The following is a 25311-nucleotide window of genomic DNA, read 5'->3' on the forward strand; positions in this document are numbered from 1 at the left end:
CACAACCTGTAATACAGCGCTATGGAAAATCCCGCACTCAAACTTAATTTGCTTAAAGGCTAAAATGCTTGCGGTATAGCTATACTGCCGCAACTTGAAATACGCGTTACCTGCCATTCCACACGCAATGGCCAATACCGCACAACGCAAAACTTGTAATCTAGCTGATTGCAAGTAGATGAGTCTATTGAAAATATTATATCAGAAAAATACTATTCTTATTTTACAATGAATATATATATATATATAAATCGCAAAAAGGAAGGCACTCGCCGGGTTTAATAAGGATAAAGATTTATAAAGCTTTATCCTTATTAAACCCGGTGAGTGCCTTCCTTTTTGCGATATGTTGGATCTGTGAAGTATGCAGGGTCTCTTTGATGTGCACCCCGGTGGTTCAAATGTTACCATGAGTACCAGGCCATGCTATAAAGACTATATATATACAATGCAAAATCTAGATACCTAATTTCTAAACAGAATGCTGTATTTACTTTCAGGTATTTCATTTCCCTGCAGTTGAGGAATCAACACTGTCTCCAAAAAACGTATGTATCTGCTCCTTTCCAGTGGTGTCTCCAGAAAAAATACATACAGGGGGGCACTTCTCAGAGGCACACTGGTATTTTGTGGGTGGGGACACCATGAGAAGGTATTCTGTGGGCGGGGTCAGGATATTCCATTGACACGGTGATCACAGATGCAGGTGGGGGCTAGTGCCCCCCCCCCGCCCCCTGGTTATGCCTCTTCTCCTTCCTCAGTGTTTTTTTTTTTTTTTTTCACTTTAAAGCACTAGTGCATTTATTCTTGGTACTAGCACAAGGCACTGGGAAATCTCCACTCTCAATCCCTCCAAAACAGTTTTAGTGTATATTTGTCTAATTTATTTTGCAAAATAGAAAGTCAGTTATTCACGGAAATGACATGCACGCTCACTAGACCACCAGGGTAATTGATTAATTAGTAATAAATTAAACCATAACACTTGAACATCATAGGAGTAGACAGGCAGCATGCCACAGAACTACCCCTCTGAATTTGATGCCACTCCAAAAGCCACATACCTAGGCCAAAAATTGACCCTGCTGAAATATCATGGTAATGTCAATTTTCTACATTATCCAGAGTTTAAAATGTGACTGCAATTCTTGTATTATATAGCTAAAAGTCTCTAGGGAGTTCATTGGATGAGACCATCAGCATGTACTGGCAAGACTGGTGGATAATATAAAGCTACCAGAACTGATATAAATTTTAATAAAAAAGACAAATACATTTTAGTCACAGAAGTAAATGTATTGCCTGGAGTTGAACATTTATTTAGAGCTTAGAATAGCTGCATCTGACTTACAAATTAACCCTCTCATAGCCTTCTAAGCATCAGTTCTACAAACAGGATGGCTATTGTGATTGTCTGTTTGCACACATTTTGCCACCTGGTCTTTTACGGGCATGTACAGTATTTTTAAGGTTCAGTAAAATATATATTAAGAATATCACTACAGAAAAATACTATTACTATTTTGCTATTAATGTATTTAAGCAAACATCATAAAACTATTATATTATTAAGAAGCTATTTAAAGTATTAGAGCATAACCATATGGGTACTTTCCAAACATTATTTTCTATTTTATTGCAGAAACGTAATTTACCTGAAGAAATGGGATGTGAACCCGTAAATACGAATGTATGTATTATCATCTACTTATGATACATTTCAATTCCCTCAAATATTTAAATGTAACCCATTTTGCTTGCTGGGGTCTGTAGAGGAGTATTGGAGGATCCCATCATTACACTCAAGCACCATTGGTATTGTAGAGATTTTATAGTTACCAGCTTCATTCTCTTGGTATCTTTTGTTGTAAAACATACGTAGGTAGGCTCAGGAGCAGCAATGCACTTTTGGTAGCTACTTGCTGAACAGTGCTGCACATATTTGCCTCTTGCCATTGGCTCACCCGGTGTGTTCAGCAAGCTCCTAGTGGTGCATATCTGCTCTTTATACCATGGATACCAAGAGCGTGTAGTCAATTTAATAATATAAATAAATTGGAAAGTTGTTTAAAATTGTATGCTCTATCGGAATCATGAAAGATACATTTTCGGCTTCATGTCCTTTGAAGATACCATAGTAAAGATTGATGGGAATATACTCTCTACCTGAGACTACAGTTTTTTAACAAACATTTTCACATGATACTTCTCCATATTCTTAGCACATTAAAGTCATTTGAGAAATCTTTATTCTGACTGGGGAGAACAGCCCTTACTGACAGTAGATTGAAAAAATGATAAGAGTAAACTCATAACATACCATCAACTATCATGATAATCACCCTTTAGACAGAGCAATACAGATAGACAGACAGCCAGACAGAAAGACAGACGTTCAAACATCTGAAACACAAGAATTAGCATAGACCAAGATTACAAGTTGCGTGGTATGGCTTTTCTGCACGCGTTATGGTCTTTGCGTTCAGAATGGTCATTATTATTATTATTATTATTATTATTATCAGGTATTTGTAGAGCGCCAACAGATTCCGCAGCATTAAGTTAGTATTACAAGACGCGTGTCCCGTCTTTACCGTGCGCAATATGGCCTTTACTGCAATGATCCATTCTGCACTCAAAGACCTGTAGTAATGTGTTTTGTGAAAAAAAAGTTCACAAAACACATGAAAAATACCTTAAAAAGTACACCTACACCCATAAACTACACTATTAACCGCTAAACCACTATCCCTCGCATTGAAAACACAAAATAAACTTATTAACCCCTAAACCGCCATCCCCCACATCGCAACCACAAAATAAAACTATTAACCTCCAAACCGCCATCCCCCCACATCGCAACCACTAAATAAAACTATTAACCCCTAAACTGCCATCCCACCACATCGCAACCACTAAATAAAACTATTAACTCCTAAACCACCATCCACCACATTGCAAAGTATTAAACTAATATTTAAACCCCCTAACCTAACACCCCCTAACATAACCCCAATTAAAATACACCTAAATTAAAGTAAAAATAAACTAACTACCTTAAAACAAAAAAAATAATAAAAAAACCTACATTACAAAAAACCCTAACATTGCAAAAAATAAAAATACTACCTTTACAAAAAATGAAAAAGCTACCATTACAAAAAAAACAATCAAAATTATCCAAAATTAAAACAAAATACTCCTATTCTAATAACCAAAAATAAAAAAACACCCCAGAATACAAAAAAATCTTATCTACAGATAAACTACCAATATTACTTAAAGGGGCCTTTTGTAGGGCATTGCCCTAAAGCTAACAGCTCTTTAACATGAAAAATATAACAATTAACCCCTAACATTACAATCCCTGAGGGTCTCTTCATGCGATCTCCAGCTGCACACTGAAGATTGAATAGGTAGGGTCTGGGGGTGTTGGGTCTTTAGGCCTTCAATGGGGAATGTGATCGCAGGTGTTTTTTTTTTTTAACATTTTTTCTCCATTAATCTCTATGGGGGAATACATGCACGCGCACGCCAAGTCGGAACTTGGTTTGTGTGTGGTATACGGCTTAACACAGCATAACGCACGCAAAAAGTACGTTATTTTAAAACTTGTAATGGCAGCGCAATGGAAATTGCAAAAAAAGCCAAAATGTGCTGTGTGTTTGCTACAGATTTGCTGCGTGACTTGTAATCTGGGTTATAGGAGGGGGCTAACTGAACTTTACATTGTTAAAGGAACAATTAATGATGTGTTCAGGAATAAAAATATTGAATATTATGTAACCATCCCAAAAAATGTTCTAGGCAAACCAAAACAATGTTTTAGGCTACTGTAGTAATTAGTAGTACTAAGTATTAATAGGTACTGTATATATTTTGCGTGATGCAATAGATTTCTAATATAGAATAAAATCAAGATTTTTCACATGATATTTGTTTTCATCTTCTTAGCACATTTATTAAATAAACTATCTAAGGCCTAGATTTAGAGTTTGGCGGTAGCCGTCAAAACCAGCGTTAGAGGCTCCTAACGCTGGTTTTAGGCTACCGCCGGTATTTGGAGTCAGTCAGGAAAGGGTCTAACGCTCACTTTCCAGCCGCAACTTTTCCATACCGCAGATCCCCTTACGTCAATTGCGTATCCTATCTTTTCAATGGGATCTTTCTAATTCCGGTATTTAGAGTCGTGGCTGAAGTGAGCGTTAGAAATCTAACGATAAAACTACAGCCGCAGAAAAAAGTCAGTAGTTAAGAGCTTTCTTGGCTAACGCCGGTTTATAAAGCTCTTAACTACTGTGCTCTAAAGTACACTAACACCCATAAACTACCTATGTACCCCTAAACTGAGGTCTCCCCACATCGCCGCCACTCTATTAAATTTTTTTAACCCCTAATCTGCCGACAGCCACCTACGTTATACTTATGTACCCCTAATCTGCTGCCCCTAACACCGCCGACCCCTATATTATATTTATTAACCTCTAACCTGCCCCCCACAACTTCGCCGCCAGCTACCTAAATAATTAACCCCTAATCTGCCGACCGCAAAGCGCCGCCACCTACATTATAGCTATGTACCCCTAATCTGCTGCCCCTAACACCGCCGACCCCTATATTATATTTATTAACCCCTAATCTGCCCCCCTCAACGTCGCCTCCACCTGCCTATACTTATTAACCCCTAATCTGCCGAGCGGATCTCACCGCTACTATAATAAAGTTATTAACCCCTAATCCGCCTCACTCCCGCCTCAATAACCCTATAATAAATAGTATTAACCCCTAATCTGCCCTCCCTAACATCGCTGACACCTAACTTCAATTATTAACCCCTAATCTGCCGACCTAATCTCGCCGCTACTGTAATAAATGTATTAACCCCTAAAGCTAAGTCTAACCCTAACACTAACACCCCCCTAAATTAAATATAATTTAAATCTAACGAAATAAATTAACTCTTATTAAATAAATTATTCCTATTTAAAGCTAAATACTTACCTGTAAAATAAACCCTAATATAGCTACAATATAAATTATAATTATATTATAGCTATTTTAGGATTTATATTTATTTTACAGGCAACTTTGTATTTATTTTAACCAGGTACAATAGCTATTAAATAGTTAAGAACTATTTAATAGCTAAAATAGTTAAAATATTACAAAATTACCTGTAAAATAAATCCTAACCTAAGTTACAATTAAACCTAACACTACACTATCAATAAATAAATTAAATAAAATACCTACAATTATCTACAATTAAACCTAACACTACACTATCAATAAATAAATTAAATACAATTCCTACAAATAAATAAAGGGAGTGCAGAATTATTAGGCAAGTTGTATTTTTGAGGATTAATTTTATTATTGAACAACAACCATGTTCTCAATGAACCCAAAAAACTCATTAATATCAAAGCTGAATAGTTTTGGAAGTAGTTTTTAGTTTGTTTTTAGTTATAGCTATTTTAGGGGGATATCTGTGTGTGCAGGTGACTATTACTGTGCATAATTATTAGGCAACTTAACAAAAAACAAATATATACCCATTTCAATTATTTATTTTTACCAGTGAAACCAATATAACATCTCAACATTCACAAATATACATTTCTGACATTCAAAAACAAAACAAAAACAAACCAGTGACCAATATAGCCACCTTTCTTTGCAAGGACACTCAAAAGCCTGCCATCCATGGATTCTGTCAGTGTTTTGATCTGTTCACCATCAACATTGCGTGCAGCAGCAACCACAGCCTCCCAGACACTGTTCAGAGGTGTACTGTTTTCCCTCCTTGTAAATCTCACATTTGATGATGGACCACAGGTTCTCAATGGGGTTCAGATCAGGTGAATAAGGAGGCCATGTCATTAGATTTTCTTCTTTTATACCCTTTCTTGCAAGCCATGCTGTGGAGTACTTGGACGCGTGTGATGGAGCATTGTCCTGCATGAAAATCCATGTTTTTCTTGAAGGATGCAGACTTCTTCCTGTACCACTGCTTGAAGAAGGTGTCTTCCAGAAACTGGCAGTAGGACTGGGAGTTGAGCTTGACTCCATCCTCAACCCGAAAAGGCCCCACAAGCTCATCTTTGATGATACCAGCCCAAACCAGTACTCCACCTCCACCTTGCTGGCGTCTGAGTCGGACTGGAGCTCTCTGCCCTTTACCAATCCAGCCACGGGCCCATCCATCTGGCCCATCAAGACTCACTCTCATTTCATCAGTCCATAAAACCTTAGAAAAATCAGTCTTGAGATATTTCTTGGCCCAGTCTTGACGTTTCAGCTTGTGTGTCTTGTTCAGTGGTGGTCGTCTTTCAGCCTTTCTTACCTTGGCCATGTCTCTGAGTATTGCACACCTTGTGCTTTTGGGCACTCCAGTGATGTTGCAGCTCTGAAATATGGCCAAACTGGTGGCAAGTGGCATCTTGGCAGCTGCACGCTTGACTTTTCTCAGTTCATGGGCAGTTATTTTGCGCCTTGGTTTTTCCACACGCTTCTTGCGACCCTGTTGACTATTTTGAATGAAACGCTTGATTGTTCGATGATCACGCTTCAGAAGCTTTTCAATTTTAAGAGTGCTGCATCCCTCTGCAAGATATCTCACTATTTTTGACTTTTCTGAGCCTGTCAAGTCCTTCTTTTGACCCATTTTGCCAAAGGAAAGGAAGTTGCCTAATAATTATGCACACCTGATATAGGGTGTTGATGTCATTAGACCACACCCCTTCTCATTACAGAGATGCACATCACCTAATATGCTTAATTGGTAGTAGGCTTTCAAGCCTATACAGCTTGGAGTAAGACAACATGCATAAAGAGGATGATGTGGTCAAAATACTCATTTGCCTAATAATTCTGCACTCCCTGTACAATTAAATAAACTAACTAAAGTACAAAAAAATAAAAAAGAACTAGGTTACAAAAAATAAAAAAATATTTACAAACATAAGAAAAAATTACAACAATTTTAAACTAATTACACCTACTCTAAGCCCCTAATAAAAAATCAAAGACCCCCAAAATAAAAAAATTCCCTAACCTATTCAAAATTACAAAAGTTCAAAGCTCTTTTATCTTACCAGCCCTGAACAGGGCCCTTTGCGGGGCATGCCCCAAAGAATTCAGCTCTTTTGCCTGTAAAACAAAACATACAATACCCCCCCCCCAACATTACAACCCACCACCCACATACCCCTAATCTAACCCAAACCCCCCTTAAATAAACCTAACACTAAGCCCCTGAAGATCTTCCTACCTTGTCTTCACCATGCCAGGTTCACCGATCGATCCAGAAGAGCCTCCGATGTCTTGATCCAAGCCCAAGCGGGGGGCTGAAGAGTGACGTCCATCCTCCGGCTGAAGTCTTGATCCAAGCGGGCAGAAGAGGACATCCGGACCGGCAAACATCTTCATCCAAGCCGCATCTTCTATGTTCTTCAATCCGATGACGACCGGCTGATCTTCAAGACCTCCATCGCGGACCCATCCTTCTTCTCCGACGACTTCCCGACAAATGACGGTTCCTTTAAGGGACGTCATCCAAGATGGCGTCCCTCGAATTCCGATTGGCTGATAGGATTCTATCAGCCAATCGGAATTAAGGTAGGAAAATTCTGATTGGCTGATGGAATCAGCCAATCAGAATCAAGTTCAATCCGATTGGCTGATCCGATCAGCCAATCAGATTGAGCTCGCATTCTATTGGCTGATCGGAACAGCCAATAGAATGCAAGCTCAATCTGATTGGCTGATTGAATCAGCCAATCGGATTGAACTTGATTCTGATTGGCTGATTCCATCAGCCAATCAGAATTTTCCTACCTTAATTCCGATTGGCTGATAGAATCCTATCAGCCAATCGGAATTCGAGGGACGCCATCTTGGATGACGTCCCTTAAAGGAACCGTCATTCGTCGGGAAGTCGTCGGAAAAGAAGGATGGATCCGCGATGGAGGTCTTGAAGATCAGCCGGTCGTCATCGGATTGAAGAACATATCCTCTTCTGCCCGCTTGGATCAAGACTTCAGCCAGAGGATGGACGTCACTCTTCAGCCCCCCGCTTGGGCTTGGATCAAGACATCGGAGGCTCTTCTGGATCGATCGGTGAACCTGGCATGGTGAAGACAAGGTAGGAAGATCTTCAGGGGCTTAGTGTTAGGTTTATTTAAGGGAGGGTTTGGGTTAGATTAGGGGTATGTGGGTGGTGGGTTGTAATGTTGGGGGGGGTATTGTATGGTTTTTTTTACAGGCAAAAGAGCTGAATTCTTTGGGGCATGCCCCGCAAAGGGCCCTGTTCAGGGCTGGTAAGGTAAAAGAGCTTTGAACTTTTGTAATTTAGAATAAGGTAGGGCATTTTTTTATTTTGGGGGTCTTTGTTATTGTATTAGGGGGCTTAGAGTAGGTGTAATTAGTTTAAAATTGTTGTAATTTTTTTCTAATGTTTGTAAATATTTTTTTATTTTTTGTAACTTAGTTCTTTTTTATTTTTTGTACTTTAGTTAGTTTATTTAAGTGTATTTATTTGTAGGAATTGTATTTAATTTATTTATTGATAGTGTAGTGTTAGGTTTAATTGTAGATAATTGTAGGTATTTTATTTCATTAATTTATTTATTGATAGTGTAGTGTTAGGTTTAATTGTAGGTAATTGTAGGTATTTTATTTAATTTATTTATTGATAGTGTAGTGTTAGGTTTAATTGTAACTTAGGTTAGGATTTATTTTACAGGTAATTTTGTAATTATTTTAACTATTTTAGCTATTAAATAGTTCTTAACTATTTAATAGCTATTGTACCTGGTTAAAATAAATACAAAGTTACCTGTAAAATAAATATTAATCCTAAAATAGCTATAATATAATTATAATTTATATTGTAGCTATATTAGGGTTTATTTTACAGGTAAGTATTTAGCTTTAAATAGGATTAATTTATTTAATAAGAGTTAATTAATTTCCTTAGATTTAAATTATATTTAACTTAGGGGGGTGTTAGTGTTAGGGTTAGACTTAGCTTTAGGGGTTAATACATTTATTAGAATAGCGGTGAGCTCCAGTCGGCAGATTAGGGGTTAATGTTTGAAGTTAGGTGTCGGCGATGTTAGGGAGGGCAGATTAGGGGTTAATACTATTTATTATAGGGTTAGTGAGGCGGATTAGGGGTTAATAACTTTATTATAATAGCGGTGCGGTCCGCTCGGCAGATTAGGGGTTAATAAGTGTAGGCAGGTGGAGGCGACGTTGTGAGGGGCAGATTAGGGGTTAATAAATATAATATAGGGGTCGGCGGTGTTAGGGGCAGCAGATTAGGGGTACATAGGGATAATGTAAGTAGCGGCGGTTTACGGAGCGGCAGATTAGGGGTTAATATTAATATGCAGGGGTCAGCGATAGCGGGGGCAGCAGAATAGGGGTTAATAAGTGTAAGGTTAGGGGTGTTTAGACTCAGGGTACATGTTAGAGTGTTAGGTGCAGACGTAGGAAGTGTTTCCTCATAGCAAACAATGGGGCTGCGTTAGGAGCTGAACGCGGCTTTTTTGCAGGTGTTAGGTTTTTTTTCAGCTCAAACAGCCCCATTGTTTTCTATGGGGGAATCGTGCACGAGCACGTTTTTGAAGCTGGCCGCGTCCATAAGCACCGCTGGTATCGAGATTTGAAGTTGCGTTAAATATGCTCTACGCTCCTTTTTTGGAGCCTAACGCAGCCATTCTGTGAACTCTCAATACCAGCGGTATTTAAAAGGTGCGGCCAGAAAAAAGCATGCGTAGCTAATGCACCCCTTTGGCCGCAGAACTCTAAATCTAGGCGTAATAGTTTATTAGATATAGCAATAGATGTGCTTTTTTAATTCAACTATCTCTCATGATTTGACAGTTAAGAGGGTGATTAGATTACCAATACGAAAATCATAGATAATGAACACTGAAATACCTAAATAGATATGATTTATAGATCTGTAAGCCAAACCTCAATGAAAAAGATGAGAATGATCTCAAGAAGAAGCATAATTTACCAGCTACCTTTGTATACTTGTTCCCCTGTATGGGTAAGTGAAGGGATAAAGATTTTGTGGACATAGATATTGCAAAAAGTTTGGATCTAGAATCCTCCAAAATCTCTATGTCAGTGTCACCTATGCTTGTGACTTTGCTGCAGCATTTCTATCTTTTTCTCCTTTTGTGAACCACAGTCAATGACTGTATGTGATGAGGTAGGAGATTAGGTGACCACTGTGCATGCAGATACATCTTAAAGATCAGATCCTCCATGCTGTATTTTTGGTGCTCTGGACCACTTGTCTTCTATGTAGTTGCCGGATTTATTCTAGGAGGGTGATGAATTACCTTGGGGTCTACTGTTTTTGAAGTGTTACCATTTGATCCTGGAATCTCTTTTCCTATGGAGGGTGGATTGGGGTTAAAAAAAAAGTTGGCATTTATAACCTATTTCTCCTTTGTAGATGACATGAAGAGGCCTAGTTATCAAGCCGTCAACCTCAAATACGCTGGAATTCCGCAGTGTATTTGTGGCGAGGCTGATTTGCCTTAGTTATCAAAGGCTAGAGACCAGCAAAAGTAGAATTTTGTGACGTAAACTTTGATCCGCCGGACTCAGTCCGACACAGATCGATTCTTACGTCACTCCAGATGTTCCACACACAAGTGCGGCACAATCTGACTACTTTTGCTAGTTATCAAAAAACTAGCAGGTACCCTCGGCACTTTTACGGCCCAGCGTATATGGTTTTCAATCCGCCACCCTGGAGGCGGTGGATCCCATAGGAATCAATGGGAGTCTGACCATAGCGAAAGTACAAGTTCGCTGCTGACAGACATCCCATTGATTTCTATGGGAGATGTCTGCACCTAACACCCTAACATGCACCCCGAGTCTAAACACCACTAATCTGTGCCCCCTACACCGCCGCAACTAAATAAAGTTATTACCCCCTAAACCGCCGCTCCCGGAGCCCACCGCAAGCTACTCTATACATATTAACCCCTAAACCGCCGCTCCCGGAGCCCACCGCAACTATAATATATGTATTAACAACTAAACAGCCGCTCCCTGACCCTGCCGCAACCTATATTAAATTTATTAACCCCTAATCTGCCCCCCTACACCGTCGTCACCTATAATACATTTATTAACCCCTATCCTGCCCCCCACTACACCGCCGCCACTGTAATAAATTTATTAACCCCTAAACCTAAGTCTAACACTAACCCTAACACCCCCCTAACTTAAATATTAATTAAATAAATCTAAATAATATTTCTATTATGAACTAAATTAATCCTATTTAAAACTAAATACTTACCTTTAAAATAAACCCTAATATAGCTACAATATAAATTATAATTATATTGTAGCTATCTTAGGATTTATATTTATTTTACAGACATCTTTCAATTTATTTTAACTAGGTACAATAGCTATTAAATAGTTATTAACTATTTAATAGCTTACCTAGCTAAAATAAAGAGAAATGTACCTGTAAAATAAAAACTAACCTAAGTTACAATTACACCTAACACTACACTATCATTAAATAAATTATTCCTATTTAAAACTAAATACTTACCTGTAAAATAAATAATAATTATATTGTAGCTATCTTAGGATTTATATTTATTTTACAGGTAACTTTGTATTTATTTTAGCTAGTTAGAATAGTTATTAAATAGTTATTAACTATTTAATAACTACCTAGCTAAAAGAAATACAAAATCACCTGTAAAATAAATCCTAACCTAAGTTACAATTAAACCTAACACTACACTATCATTAAATAAATGACCTACAAATAACTACAATTAAATACAATTACATAAACTAACTAAAGTACAAAAAATAAAAAAAGCTAAGTTACAAAAAATAAAAAAAATAGGTTACAAACATTTTAAAAATATTACAACAATTTTAAGCTACTTACATCTAATCTAAGCCCCCTAATAAAATAACAAACCCCCCCAAAATAAAAAAATGCCCTACCCTATTCTAAATTAAAAAAGTTTGCATTCTATTGGCTGATCGAAACAGCCAATAGAATGCGAGCTCAATCTGATTGGCTGATTGGATCAGCCAAGCGGATTGAACTTGAATCTGATTGGCTGATTCAATCAGCCAATCAGATTTTTCCTACCTTAATTCCGATTGGCTGATAGAATCCTATCAGCCAATCGGAATTGAAGGGACGCCATCTTGGATGACGTCCCTTAAAGGAGCCTTCATTCGTCGGTAGTCCGTCGGTAAAGAAGGATGTTCCGCGTCGGCGGGATGAAGATTCAAGACCCGGCTTGGAAGATGACATCGCCCGGATAGAAGACTTCTTCAGCGCCTCTTGGAAGATGACATCGCCCGGATGGAAGACTTTTTTAGCGCCGCTTGGAGGATCACTTCATCGGATGGAAGATTTCTTCAGCGCCGCTTGGAGGATCACTTCTGCCGGTCCGGGTCTCCTCTTCAGTTCCATCGGTGGCTCGGCTGAGTGAAGACGACTAAAGGTAGGATGATCTTCAGGGGATTAGTGTTAGGTTATTTTAAGGGGGGTTTGGGTTAGATTAGGGGTATGTGGGTGGTGGGTTTTAATGTTGGGGGGGGTTGTATTTTTCTTTTACAGGCAAAAGAGCTGAATTCTTTGGGGCATGCCCCACAAATGGCCCTTTTAAGGGCTGGTAAGGTAAAAGAGCTTTGAACTTTTTTAATTTAGAATAGGGTAGGGCATTTTTTTATTTTGGGGGGGTTTGTTATTTTATTAGGGGGCTTAAATTAGGTGTAAGTAGCTTAAAATTGTTGTAATATTTTTAAATTGTTTGTAACCTATTTTTTTTTTTTGTAACTTAGCTTTTTTATTTTTTGTACTTTAGTTAGTTTATGTAATTGTATTTAATTGTAGTTATTTGTAGGTCATTTATTTAATTTATTTAATGATAGTGTAGTGTTAGGTTTAATTGTAACTTAGGTTAGGATTTATTTTACAGGTAATTTTGTATTTCTTTTAGCTAGGTAGTTATTAAATAGTTAATAACTATTTAATAACTATTCTAACTAGCTAAAATAAATACAAAGTTACCTGTAAAATAAATATAAATCCTAAGATAGCTACAATATAATTATTATTTATATTGTAGCTATATTAGGGTTTATTTTAAAGGTAAGTATTTAGTTTTAAATAGGATTAATTTAGGTCATAATAGAAATATTATTTAGATTTATTTAATTAATATTTAAGTTAGGGGGGTGTTAGGGTTAGTGTTAGACTTAAGTTTAGGGGTTAATAAATTTATTACAGTGGCGGTGGTGTAGCGGGGGGCAGGATAGGGGTTAATAAATTTATTATAGGTGGCGACGGTGTAGGGGGGGCAGGATAGGGGTTAATAGGTATAATGTAGGTGGCAGCGGTGTCCGGGAGCGGCGGTTTAGGGGTTAATACATTTATCAGAGTTGCGGCAGGGTCTAGGAGCGGCGGTTTAGGGGTTAATACATTTATCAGAGTTGCGGGAGGGTCTAGGAGCGGCGGTTTAGGGGTTAATAACTTTATTTAGTTGCGGGGGGCTCCGGGGGCGCCGGTATAGGGGGTAGAACAGTGTAGTTAGTGTGAGTGCTTAGTGACAGGCTAGCAATAAAGCTGGGAAAAAGCCGAAGAGCAGCGAGATCGGATGAGTGATAACTCTCACAGTCAGCTGCTCATCGCCCCACGGCTTTTTGACAGCTTTATTTGATAACTTAGGCGAAATTTTTCAGGTCTGCGGTGGCGATATGAGGCGAGCTTAGGCGGGCGTATTGGGCCGGCGAAGGCAGGAAAGTTGACACGTTGATAACTACCCCCCAAAGTCTTTTAATGCTTTTACTGATGCCAGATCAACCAGATATTGTATCTGCAGTTGTTTTAAGGCAATATATCCTCCAGGTAGCTGCCCTATTGGTTTGTTAAAATGCAGAACTGGCATTAGCTAAAGGATTGCTTTCTCATACAACCCTATTTAGCCACTCAGAAGTATAAACAGGTTCACAGTTCTAAGCATCAAAAGTAAGGAAACCAACACAGTTCACAAAACACAGTAGGTGTTTAGACAAAAATCATAATCCAGAAGTCAGTCCAAGGTCAAACCAGATGAAAAATTATTGTTTAATTAAGTACCTCATAATTCTTTCTGTGCACTATGTAAAATTATGAGGTTTGTCATGACAATTGCTATTTATAGTAACACTTAACTATTAAATATGAGTTGCAACTTGGAGGTGGCCCCTCAAAAATGTCTTTATCCCAATTAAAGTTAGTGAATTAGTGTTTATTTAATTTATCATTCATTCATTCCATCATTTTATTAGATTATAAATTCAGACATACCGACACGCATGCTGGTTAAAAATATCTAAGCTCAACAGAGATGATAATAACGATCAAAAAATAGTAGAAGCAATAGGTATAGCTATAGCTACCCTGAGCCGCTAAGCTCCTTCTATAGTGGGAGCTGTCTTAATTATTACCTTTCCCTATAGCTCATTGAGAGAAACATTATTGCTCTATTCCTACAAATGCAGGGATTCTGAAACAATATACTATTAAATAATATGGTATAGGGAGATGACAGCTCTCACTACCCATAGGAATGGAGTGGGAAATTAAAGAACTTCTATTAGATTTACAAGTATATCATAAAATGTCTAACCAAGCAGATTAAAGAGAGACACACCGCTCGGTCTCTTTAAGTGGTGCTTAGAGTAGAAAAAGAAAAGGTTACCCAAAATTGAAATCTTTGATCTTATAATAAATTCACTGTGTTTTCTTTCAGGTTTGCCAAGCTAACGTTGTGCTCCAAGCAATGAAACAGCTTCTTCAAGAGCTAAATCAGCAAAGCAACCTGTATGAACTGAGCGCAGCAAATCGAATGTATGTTAAACAAGACTTTGAATTAAAAGAAGTAAGTCATAATTATTTATATAGACTTTGATATATTTTGTCTTCTGGAAAATATTATTAGCAGTACAGCAAATTGAAATACATTTTTGTATGCACTAGAAGATGACTAAATGTCACAATTTACAAATTAACCAATTAAGAGTGAATCTATACTGGATTTAGTGTTGTCATGACTAAAGGGAGGCGGATAATAACATCATTATTATGCTTATAAAATGTATTTAGTGTTTAATGTCCCTTTAAGGCAAGCTTAAAATACATAAATAAGGACTTTGGCCTCCATTTATCAAGCTGCAAATTAAGTTTGAGAGCCCTTATGGCAAAGGCCAGTTTATGTGAGCCTGCATCCGTAAGTTAAGGAGCAGCAAAACACTGCTTCATACCCTCTCCACCACCCCAGAGTAGGTGGAATTAAACATCCTACACTGATCTGTCCAGGATGAATGACAAGCTGGGGATGCACAAGAGATTTATTTTGGAGTTGTAACTTCCTGCAGTGGATGTCCTTTACCCCCTTGGAACAGGAACCTGCCAAGGAACCTTGTCTGACCTCTTGTTAATAAATGGAGGTCAATTTGTTCTCACATAAAAACACAGAGAATAAATGGAGCACATTTATAATCTTATTGAACTGATGTATCAGTGATATTATACCAACCCAAACTGATACGTATATTGGATCTGCCCCAATTTTCTTTCTCCTACGTCCTCATTAGTACACATTTGGTGCTAGAAGAGAAATATCCCAATCCTTAAATCAAAGTACTGAAATGTTCCAACTTCGTTAATATTAGACATGTGCATGGCGAAAAAATTTGGTTCGGTTCGGATCGATTCAGAATTTTTCAAAGTTTGGTTCGTATCGATTCGAATTCGGAAAATGTTGAATCAATTCGTTTCGGATTCATTTCGGATTCATTCGGATTCGAAGAAATTCGGCTGGATTCGGTTCGATTCGATTCGGTTCATAAATTCGGCATTTCGGTAAGTGTTAGGTGGGATTAGACTAGTATTATACTGTATATTAGGTGTTAACCTAACATACTGTACAATACTAGTGTAATTCAATGGCCATCCGAATTTACGAATCGATTCGATTTGATTCGGTTCGATTCGGAAAATTCGGTAAAATTTTAATTCGGAAATTCGGTTCGATTCGAATAGACGAATTTGCCAAATTTTCCAAATTTCCGAATCGAACCGAACCGAATCGCACATATCTAGTTAATATACATGCAATATTCACTTAGATTCACTTAGATTAGTCTTAGGACATGGACATGGGCTGCATTAAATTAACAAAATCATGATCTAACATCACAGATATAAATTATTTTGCAATTTAAAATATATGTTTTTTAAATACAATAAAGAAAAAAAAACTTATAATCATTAATTTCTTTCTTTATTGTATTTAAAAAAAAAGAGTAGAGTATGTTTATTTGTATTAAAATGTGCTTGCAATAACAAAGCAAAAACATTTCTGGTATACTAATGTGCCTGTTCTTCACGTAAGAGATTTTTCTAAAAGTAAATGTATTTAATTAGCTTAACCATAATATTTGAAATTCCTACATTACAGCAATTTAAACAGTGTACTGAAGAGCTGTTGAACGCCAAGGCAGAAGCTGTAGATTTTCAGAAAGATCCTGAAAAAGCTAGAACTAAAATAAATGCTTGGGTTGAAAGTCAAACAAAAGGTTAGTAATAACATACAACATTTGCCAATACACAGCTATTATCCAGCTAATTACCAAAATGATCACAAAATTTAAAAAATTATATTGCAAATTTCCTCCAAATATAAAAAATTATCACTATCATATATGTTCACTCACAACATTTCTTGACTCTATAAAACACAAAAAAGCTTATGAAAACTCATACATTATTTGCTTTATATGTAATTATACTGACGCTTCATAATGGTTGTTGTGTCTAAATATACAATATGGGCCAGATTACGGGGGAAGCACTAACAGTTACGTGCAAGCAATAAGGGGTTTATCAATGGTGTTTGCGCTCCTTGGGTTTATTGCTCATATTACAAGTTGAAAGTAAACGCGATCGTTTGAGCGCAATCGTGATTTATGCTAGAATGATTACTGCATCCTCAGATCTCTGGCTAACTGTTCCACACAAAAAAAATCCACATAAACACCCCCCCCCCCTTTTCACCCTCCTTAAAGGGACACTAAACGCAATTTCTTCTTTTGTGATTCAGATAGAGCATGCAATTTTAAGCAACTTTCTAATTTACTCGTATTATCAAACGTTCTTCGTTCTCTTGGTTTTTTTATTTAAAAAGCAAGAATGTAAGTTTAGATTCTGGCCCATTTTTGATGAACAACTTGGGTTTTTCTTACTTTTGCAAGCACAATGAAATGTTTGTACATACAAAATTACATAACAACCTCTGAAATTGTTAATTGTACATGCCATTAATTGACATTATTAGTCATCACCAATACTGACTTAGTTTACTGTCATGTTTTATGTCAACTTTGACCTTTAGATATTTTGCTTCCATGAAATCCCCTGCACAAATCAAATCTGTAAATCTTTCATAACACAGCTTTTCCAATAATATTATATAAGTAACTCAGTTGATTCGAACGATTCAGATAGCAATGCTTCAAATAGGTTTCGATTAGCTTACTGAAAAAAAAAAACATTAAAAGATTAATTGTTGAATATGAACCATAATTAGTCATTTGTTTTTACTTTTCATGGACCTAACATAATACTGTTTAATGGTGAAGCATAGAGTTTTGAAATGTAAGCTGATTTATTGTGGTATAAAGATAATACTCTTTTTTTCAGCACTGAAAAGTATTACTAACTACAATAAACATATCCAGTGTAAATTTAGATTTATGTGTGTGTTGCTCTTATTTGCACATCATGTTTTCTTCTCCTTTCAGATAAAATCAAGGAATTGTTTGCCAGTGGTACCATTAGTGGTGATACAGTGTTAGTTTTAGTAAATGCAGTGTACTTTAAGGGAAAATGGATGGAACAATTTGATAAAAAAGCAACAAAGGATGAACCTTTCCATCTGAATAAGGTATGTTCTTCTGGATTTCTATCAACAAGCTGTTAATAAATATGTTTGTAAGGCACAAATAAACTGCATTTGGTGAAGCTATAAGTGTGTTTAAATTAATATATATATTGGGACATGCAGTCATAGGAGGCAGGGGAGGCAGTGCTTCCCCTCCCATATGGGGCCAAAGTTTAATTCAATTTAAATAAATAAAAAAAAATTGTCAAATAAAAAAGTCAATTTTTTTTCCTCCCCATGTAACGCTATGGATAGGCAGTGTACAAGACTGCATCTCTCCATTGTGCTACATGGGTAATGGCAAAAGGCTTGATGAAGTGCCACCTGTTTGCTGTCTATATATCAGCACAGGAAATTGGGACCAATAGGAGGGAGCCCTCTTCATGCCTCCTAGAAAGGTAGCCAATCAGAGACAGTCATGTTCTCCTGGTGATTGATAGCACCAGGAGAACATGACCGGCATTGATTGGCTCCCTGAGCAGCACTGACAGAGCGTTACTGGCGGAAAGGAGAGACTGCTGCCTCCTGTGATCTGTCATCCATCTTGAGCCCGTCTTGACTTGTGATCATCATCGATTCAACATCAAGAGATCAGCTGCTGCCTGGCCCCTGCCCTACCGATAAGTAACTAAGACCGTGAAAGTCAGCCCTGGATTAAAGCCAGGGGACATCTGACATCTATACAGCAGGGATTCTCTTAGTGAATGTGTATTACTATTATTTGTGCACATTATTTTTATTATAATATACATTGATGACATCAAGGTATATTATAATAAAAATAATGTGCACAAATAATAGTTAGACATGCACTGCTAACAGTTCAACCTGTAAGAGAGGTGCTGCACAGATCACACATTGCTTACACGGGCTGCTCTGCTCAGATTGATTTATTTGCCATGCCGAGGTGACTATTTAGAGCGCTCTGCAAAACAGAGCTGATAGTCACCTCGGCATGGCAAATAAAGCTATCTGACCAGAGCAGCCCGTGTAAGCAATGTGTGATCTGTGCAGAACCTCTCTTACAGGTTGAACTGTTAGCCTGGAACTACTTCTGCCAATGAATCCTGCATTCCAGCAGGGACGGTAAAATTAGCAGTCACCTTATCTTCTTACTGAGAAGAGTTTTATGACTGGGCTGCTCTGCAGGATTATTAAGGTAACAGCTGTGACCGTCCATTTGCCTTCATCATGGTGCTTACAAAGGTCCCTATTTATTAAAGGTCTTGCGGACCTGATCCGATACTGCGGATCAGGTCCGCAAGACCTCGCTAAATGCGGAGAGCAATACGCTCTCCACATTTAACATTGCACCAGCAGCTCACAAGAGCTGCTGGTGCAACGCCACCCCCTGCTGACTCGCGGCCAATCACCAATCGGCCACCAGCAGGGAGCTTTCAATCAACCCGATTGTACTCGATCAGGTTGAATTGTGGCGATGTCTGTCCGCCTGCTCAGAGCAGGCAGACAGGTTATGGAGCAGCGGTCTTTGGACCGCTGCTTCATAACTGGTGTTTCTGGCGAGCCTGAAACACGGGGCCTCAAGCTCCATTCGGAGCTTGATAGATAGGCCCCAGAGTCTGTGATAGGCCCCAGTGTCTTTCTCATAGGGCTGTAATATACATGTCAGGATTCCCTCCTCTGTTTAGTACGATACATGGTCACCTCAGCATGGCAAATAAATCAGAGCAGCCTGTTGTTGATCTGTGCCTCTCTCTAACAGAACTGTGAGCAGGGAACTACTTCTGCTAAATAACTCAACTAACTTCAGCAGGGAATGTAAAACTAGCAGCTGTCTTACTGAGGAGAGTTTTAAAAGCATTTTTAAACGTATTTCCTTACTTGCTGTGGGTGGGTTTCTAATATTTATGGTACACAACTACACATTGACTGACAGAAACTGCAGTTACCAGAGGGTATGTGTTTGTGCTTGTGTATGTATGTGTGTTTGTGCTTATGTGTGTGTGTTTGTACTTGTGTATCTGTGGCTGTGCTTGTGTATTTGTGTATGTGTGTTTGTGCTTGTGTATTTATGTGTGTGCGTGCTTGTGTATGTGTGTTTGTGTATTTATGTGTGTGTGTTTGTGCTTGTGTATATGTGTTTGTGTATTTATGTGTGTTTGCGTATGTGTGTGTGTGTGTGTTTGTGCTTGTGTTTGTGCTTGTGTATTTATGTGTGTGTTAGTGTTTGTGCTTGTGTATTTGTATGTGTGTGCTTGTGTATGTGTGGTTGTGCTTGTGTATGTGTGTTTGTGCTTGTGTATTTATGTGTGTTTTTGTGCTTGTGTATGCGTGTTTGTGCTTGTGTATTTATGTGTGTGTGTGTGTTTGTGCTTGTGTATATGTGTTTGTGTATTTATGTGTGTTTGTGCTTATGTGTGTGTTTGTGTATGTATGTGTTTTTTTGCTTGTGTATTTGTGTGTGTGTTTATGCTTGTGTATTTATGTGCGTGTGTGTTTGTGCTTGTGTATGTGTGTTTGTGCTTGTGTATTTGTGTATTTATGTTTTGTGTGTGCTTATGTATGTATGTGTGTGTTTGTGCTTGTGTATGTGTGTTTGTGCTAGTGTATTTATGTGTGTGTGTGTTTGTGCTTGTGTATGTGTGTGTGTGTGTGAAACATTGGCTTTATTCCTTTGGCTGAGGGGTAACATTTTATCTCTAGCTGTCATTTGTTTACTGTATCTTTTTTATGTCATCATATGTCCACTTTATTAAAATGCTCGTGCTTTGGGGCCTATTTATCATAGGTTTTGCGGACCTGATCTCCACTCTCCGTATTCAGCATTGCACCAGCAGCTCACAAGAGCTGCTGGTGCAACTCCACCCCCTGCAGACTCGCCAGCAGGGAGGTGTCAATCAACCCGATCGTACTCGATCGGGTTGAATTCCGGTGATTCCTGTCCGCCTGGTCAGAGCAGGTGGACAGGGTTATGGAGCAGCGGTCTTTGTGACCGCTGCTTCATAACTGCTGTTTCTGGCGAGCCTGAAGACTCACCAGAAACACGGGCCCACAAGCTCCATATGGAGCTTGATAAATGGGCCCCTTTGTGTTCAAAACCTGTACTTTCTGCATGTACCTGTCATTGATCTAGGTGCATACAGATAATACAGAGAAGATGATTGGTGCGTACAGTTGTCATTCAAGCACATGCTCAGTACACAATTCTATTGGCTTATCATAGCCAGTGCCTCACTAGCCTCTGACCTCACTGCACGTCACTATATATATATATCTAACTTCACATATATTATATTTATTTTTGCATTCTGCTTTGTATATAAAGATTTTTGTGACATCCATCATTAATATTTACTTATACTGCTGCTACTGTAGTCGCTGCTGATTTGAAAGATATCTTTAGTTATTTTCTTTCTGCTCCAGTCTATAATGTTGAGGTTTTATTTAGGCTGACCTGATTTTGGGAAAGCCCTTCAACCCCCGTCCTCCTAGTAACATGAGTGTGCTGTGCATGTAAAACAGCTCAGTTACTCTTAGAATGACTCTAATATATTCTTAGAAAAGTATAAAAGTACATGTTGGTGGGGTCAGGTCACAATAAGAGATAGTTGTAGTTTGAGGGGGTAATATAAGTTAAAGGGATAGGAAAGTCAAAATGAAACTTGCAAGATTCAGATAGAGCATGTCATTTTTAGCCACTTTTATCTTCAGATGTGCTTTGCTCTATTAGGCCCTGATATTCAAAGATTCTCCTGCTTGGAAAGAAATTGTAGTTCAGAATTCACATAGGCTGAACTAACTGAATTTGTAAAAGATAAAGTGTGGAACTCTCCAGCACAATGAGATCTCTCTCATTTATGTATGTGAAGCAGAGACAAGTCCAGTGTAATATAGCACTAATGATATGAGGGTTTTGCGGCACTTACACTTTGTGCATTGTATTTTATATTACTATACGTTTCAGATTAGGTCCTTTCAGTATTATTGCATTTAAGCTTTGCACTTTCTCATTTGTATTTTAATACATTAAAATTTTGATCTAGCAGTGATTTTACACATTCTGATTACGCTTTGAAAGTTTCTGTGTTACTTTAATAACTACAAATTACATTGCATTTTGTATTTTCTCCATTGTAAACTGACAGTTTTAGAAAGTGGGAGGCAAAGTGCATTTCCTTGGGCTGAACAGGGGAGTTCCCAGGGTATATCTGAAGCTATCTCACAAGTCTTGTGACATTTTCTAAGCATTTTAAACAAGCTGGTCTCGCTGATTTGTTTCATCAGCTGTATGTAGGTGAAGTTTGCTCAAAATTCACAATACACTTATTTTAACTAACAGAAAAGTAATATATACTAAAAAATTGATAAAAGCAAGTTAAAATGTAGTGAACACATATCAGTTTCATTTGGAATTGATGCAAATGGAGCTTTTATATCAACCCAAGGGATTCTCCAGTTACCTTCTCTCCAATGTCAAATTTTGTATCCCAGATAGAAATAAAGACACTACAAGCTGTTAGTGTGAGGAATCATATTGAACTAAAGAACTACATCCAGGTCAGAGGTAGGAACAGGAAAACAGGAAGTATAAGGCAATGCAATATTACCATAAACAAACAGAGTCACAGTATTTGCATAATAACTACATAACAGAGAGCTTCATTAATTTTGATGGAAGGCATCTCTCATCTCTCTGGGATTTCCAGGTTCCTCACCTTTTCTTAGAAAAATCAGTGAGTTCTGCCCCTGTTAAGTAAGCACTATATTCTCTCTCCAAACTAGAGAATGTTTGATTATCTGGCCCATAGAAAGTAATAACACTCTCTGGGAAACTGAAACTGATAGTCTTTCAATTTTAATTTAAAATAAGACATGCAAAGTGCAATCTATTTTGTAAAATATACACACACACCCCTATATATATATAGCACTTTTTTATTGGTGGATAATTGTATCCACCAATCAACAATAACAACCCAGGTTGTTCATAAAAAAAATGGGCGGCATCTAAACTTACATTCTTGCTTTTCAAATAAAAATACCAATGAAGAACCTTTGATAATAGGAGTAAATCAGAAAGTTGCTTAAAACTGCATGCTTTAGCTTAATCACAAAAGAAAAAATTTGGGTTCAGTGTTCCTTTAACACCCAAAGAAAATAATAGCTATCACCCTTACTTGGTAGCTGTTGCTACAAGGCTTGCAATATATTATTTTACTGCTGCATTCTATGCACAAACCATGGGGTTGTCACTCACTTGCCCTAAGTTTCTGTCCTTTAACCCCTTAATGACTGAGGACGTGCAGGGTACGTCCTCAGAAAAAAGGCAGTTAACGCCTGAGGACGTACCCTGCACGTCCTCGGTGTGGAAAGCAGCTGGAAGCGATCCTGCTCGCTTCCAGCTGCTTTCCGGTTATTGCAGTGATGCCTCGATATGGAGGCATCCTGCAATAACTTCTACGGCCATCCGATGCAGAGAGAGCCACTCTGTGGCCCTCTCTGCACCGGACATCGATGGCCGGTATCGTTGGTGGGTGGGAGCCGGTGTGGGAGGTGGGTGGCGGCCATCGATGGCCCTGGTCATGTGGAGGGGGGCGGGATCGTGGGCGGGGGAGTCCGGGGGCGCGCGCGGGCGCGCGCACGTGCACGAGGGGGCGGGGGCGGGCGCGTGCACTGGGAGGGAGCGGGTGGGAACCGCTACACTACAGAAAAATGTGTCCCAAAACAAAATAAAAGTGGGACTTAGAATGTAAAAAAAAACCTTAGGAGTCATTTAGGTGGTGGGGGTTGGTCCGTGGGGGACCGTGGGGTGCCCTGCAAAAAAAATAAAAAAAAATAAAAAAATAAACATTTGTTTGTGTGCAAACTGGGTACTGGCAGACAGCTGCCAGTACCCAAGATGGCCCCCAATAAGGCAGAGGGGGAGGCTTAGAGAGCTGTTTTGGGGGGATCAGGGAGGTTGGGGGCTAAGGGGGGATCCTAAACACAGCATATGTAAATATGCTTTTTTTTTTCTTTTAGAAAAAAACAAAAAAAAACTTTTATTTTAGTACTGGCAGACTTTCTGCCAGTACTTAAGATGGCGGGGACAATTGTGGGGTGGGGGAGGGAAGGGAGCTGTTTGGGAGGGATCAGGGGGTGGGATGTGTCAGGTGGGAGGCTGATATCTACACTAAAGCTAAAATTAACCCTGCAAGCTCCCTACAAACTACCTAATTAACCCCTTCACTGCTAGCCATAATACACGTGTGATGCGCAGCAGCATTTAGCGACTTTCTAATTACCAAAAAGCAACGCCAAAGTCATATATGTCTGCTATTTCTGAACAAAGGACATCCCAGAGAAGCATTTACAACCATTTGTGCCATAATTGCACAAGCTGTTTGTAAATAATTTCAGTGAGAAACCTAAAATTGTGAAAAAATTAACGTTTTTTTTTTATTTGATCGCATTTGGCGGTGAAATGGTGGCATGAAATATACCAAAATGGGCCTAGATCAATACTTGGGGTTGTCTACTACACTACACTAAAGCTAAAATTAACCCTAGAAGCTCCCTACATGCTCCCTAATTAACCCCTTCACTGCTGGGCATAATACACGTATTGTGCGCAGTGGCATTTAGCAGCCTTCTAATTACCAAAAAGCAAAGCCAAAGCCATATATGTCAGCTATTTCTGAACAAAGGGTATCCCAGAGAAGCATTTACAACCATTTATGCTATAATTACATAAGTTGTTTGTAAATAATTTCAGTGAGAAACCTAAAGTTTGTGAAAAAAATTGTGAAAAAGTGAACAATTTTCTTTATTTGATCGCATTTGGCGGTGAAATGGTGGCATGAAATATACCAAAATGGGCCTAGATCAATACTTTGGGATGTCTTCTAAAAAAAAATATATACATGTCAATGGATATTCAGGGATTCCTGAAAGATATTAGTGTTCCAATGTAACTAGCGCTAATTTTGAAAAAAAGTGGTTTTGAAATAGCAAAGTGCTACTTGTATTTATGGCCCTATAACTTGCAAAAAAAGCAAAGAACATGTAAACATTGGGTATTTCTAAACTCAGGACAAAATTTAGAAACTATTTAGCATGGGTGTTTTTTGGTGGTTGTAGATGTGTAACAGATTTTGGGGGTCAAAGTTAGAAAAAGTGTGTTTTTTTCCATTTTTTCCTCATATTTTATAATTTTTTTTATAGTAAATTATAAGATATGATGAAAATAATGGTATCTTTAGAAAGTCCATTTAATGGCGATAAAAACGGTATATAATATGTGTGGGTACAGTAAATGAGTAAGAGGAAAATTACAGCTAAACACAAACACCTCAAAAATGTA

At 38.2% G+C, this 25311-nt stretch overlaps 1 protein-coding gene across 1 annotated transcript in view; it reads left to right on the forward strand.

Annotated features, from left to right (window-relative positions):
- LOC128660696 (leukocyte elastase inhibitor) overlaps window positions 1–25311 on the forward strand; it is a 66408-nt gene that overhangs the window by 18103 nt on the left and 22994 nt on the right. The window contains exons 3-7 of the mRNA XM_053714652.1: window positions 501–548; window positions 1643–1690; window positions 14817–14945; window positions 16527–16644; window positions 17869–18011. Coding sequence (XP_053570627.1) covers window positions 501–548; window positions 1643–1690; window positions 14817–14945; window positions 16527–16644; window positions 17869–18011 — 486 coding nt within the window. The remainder of the gene's footprint in view (window positions 1–500; window positions 549–1642; window positions 1691–14816; window positions 14946–16526; window positions 16645–17868; window positions 18012–25311) is intronic.

This window comes from Bombina bombina, chromosome 5 (assembly GCF_027579735.1).
Source record: "Bombina bombina isolate aBomBom1 chromosome 5, aBomBom1.pri, whole genome shotgun sequence".
Taxonomy (NCBI): domain Eukaryota; kingdom Metazoa; phylum Chordata; class Amphibia; order Anura; family Bombinatoridae; genus Bombina; species Bombina bombina.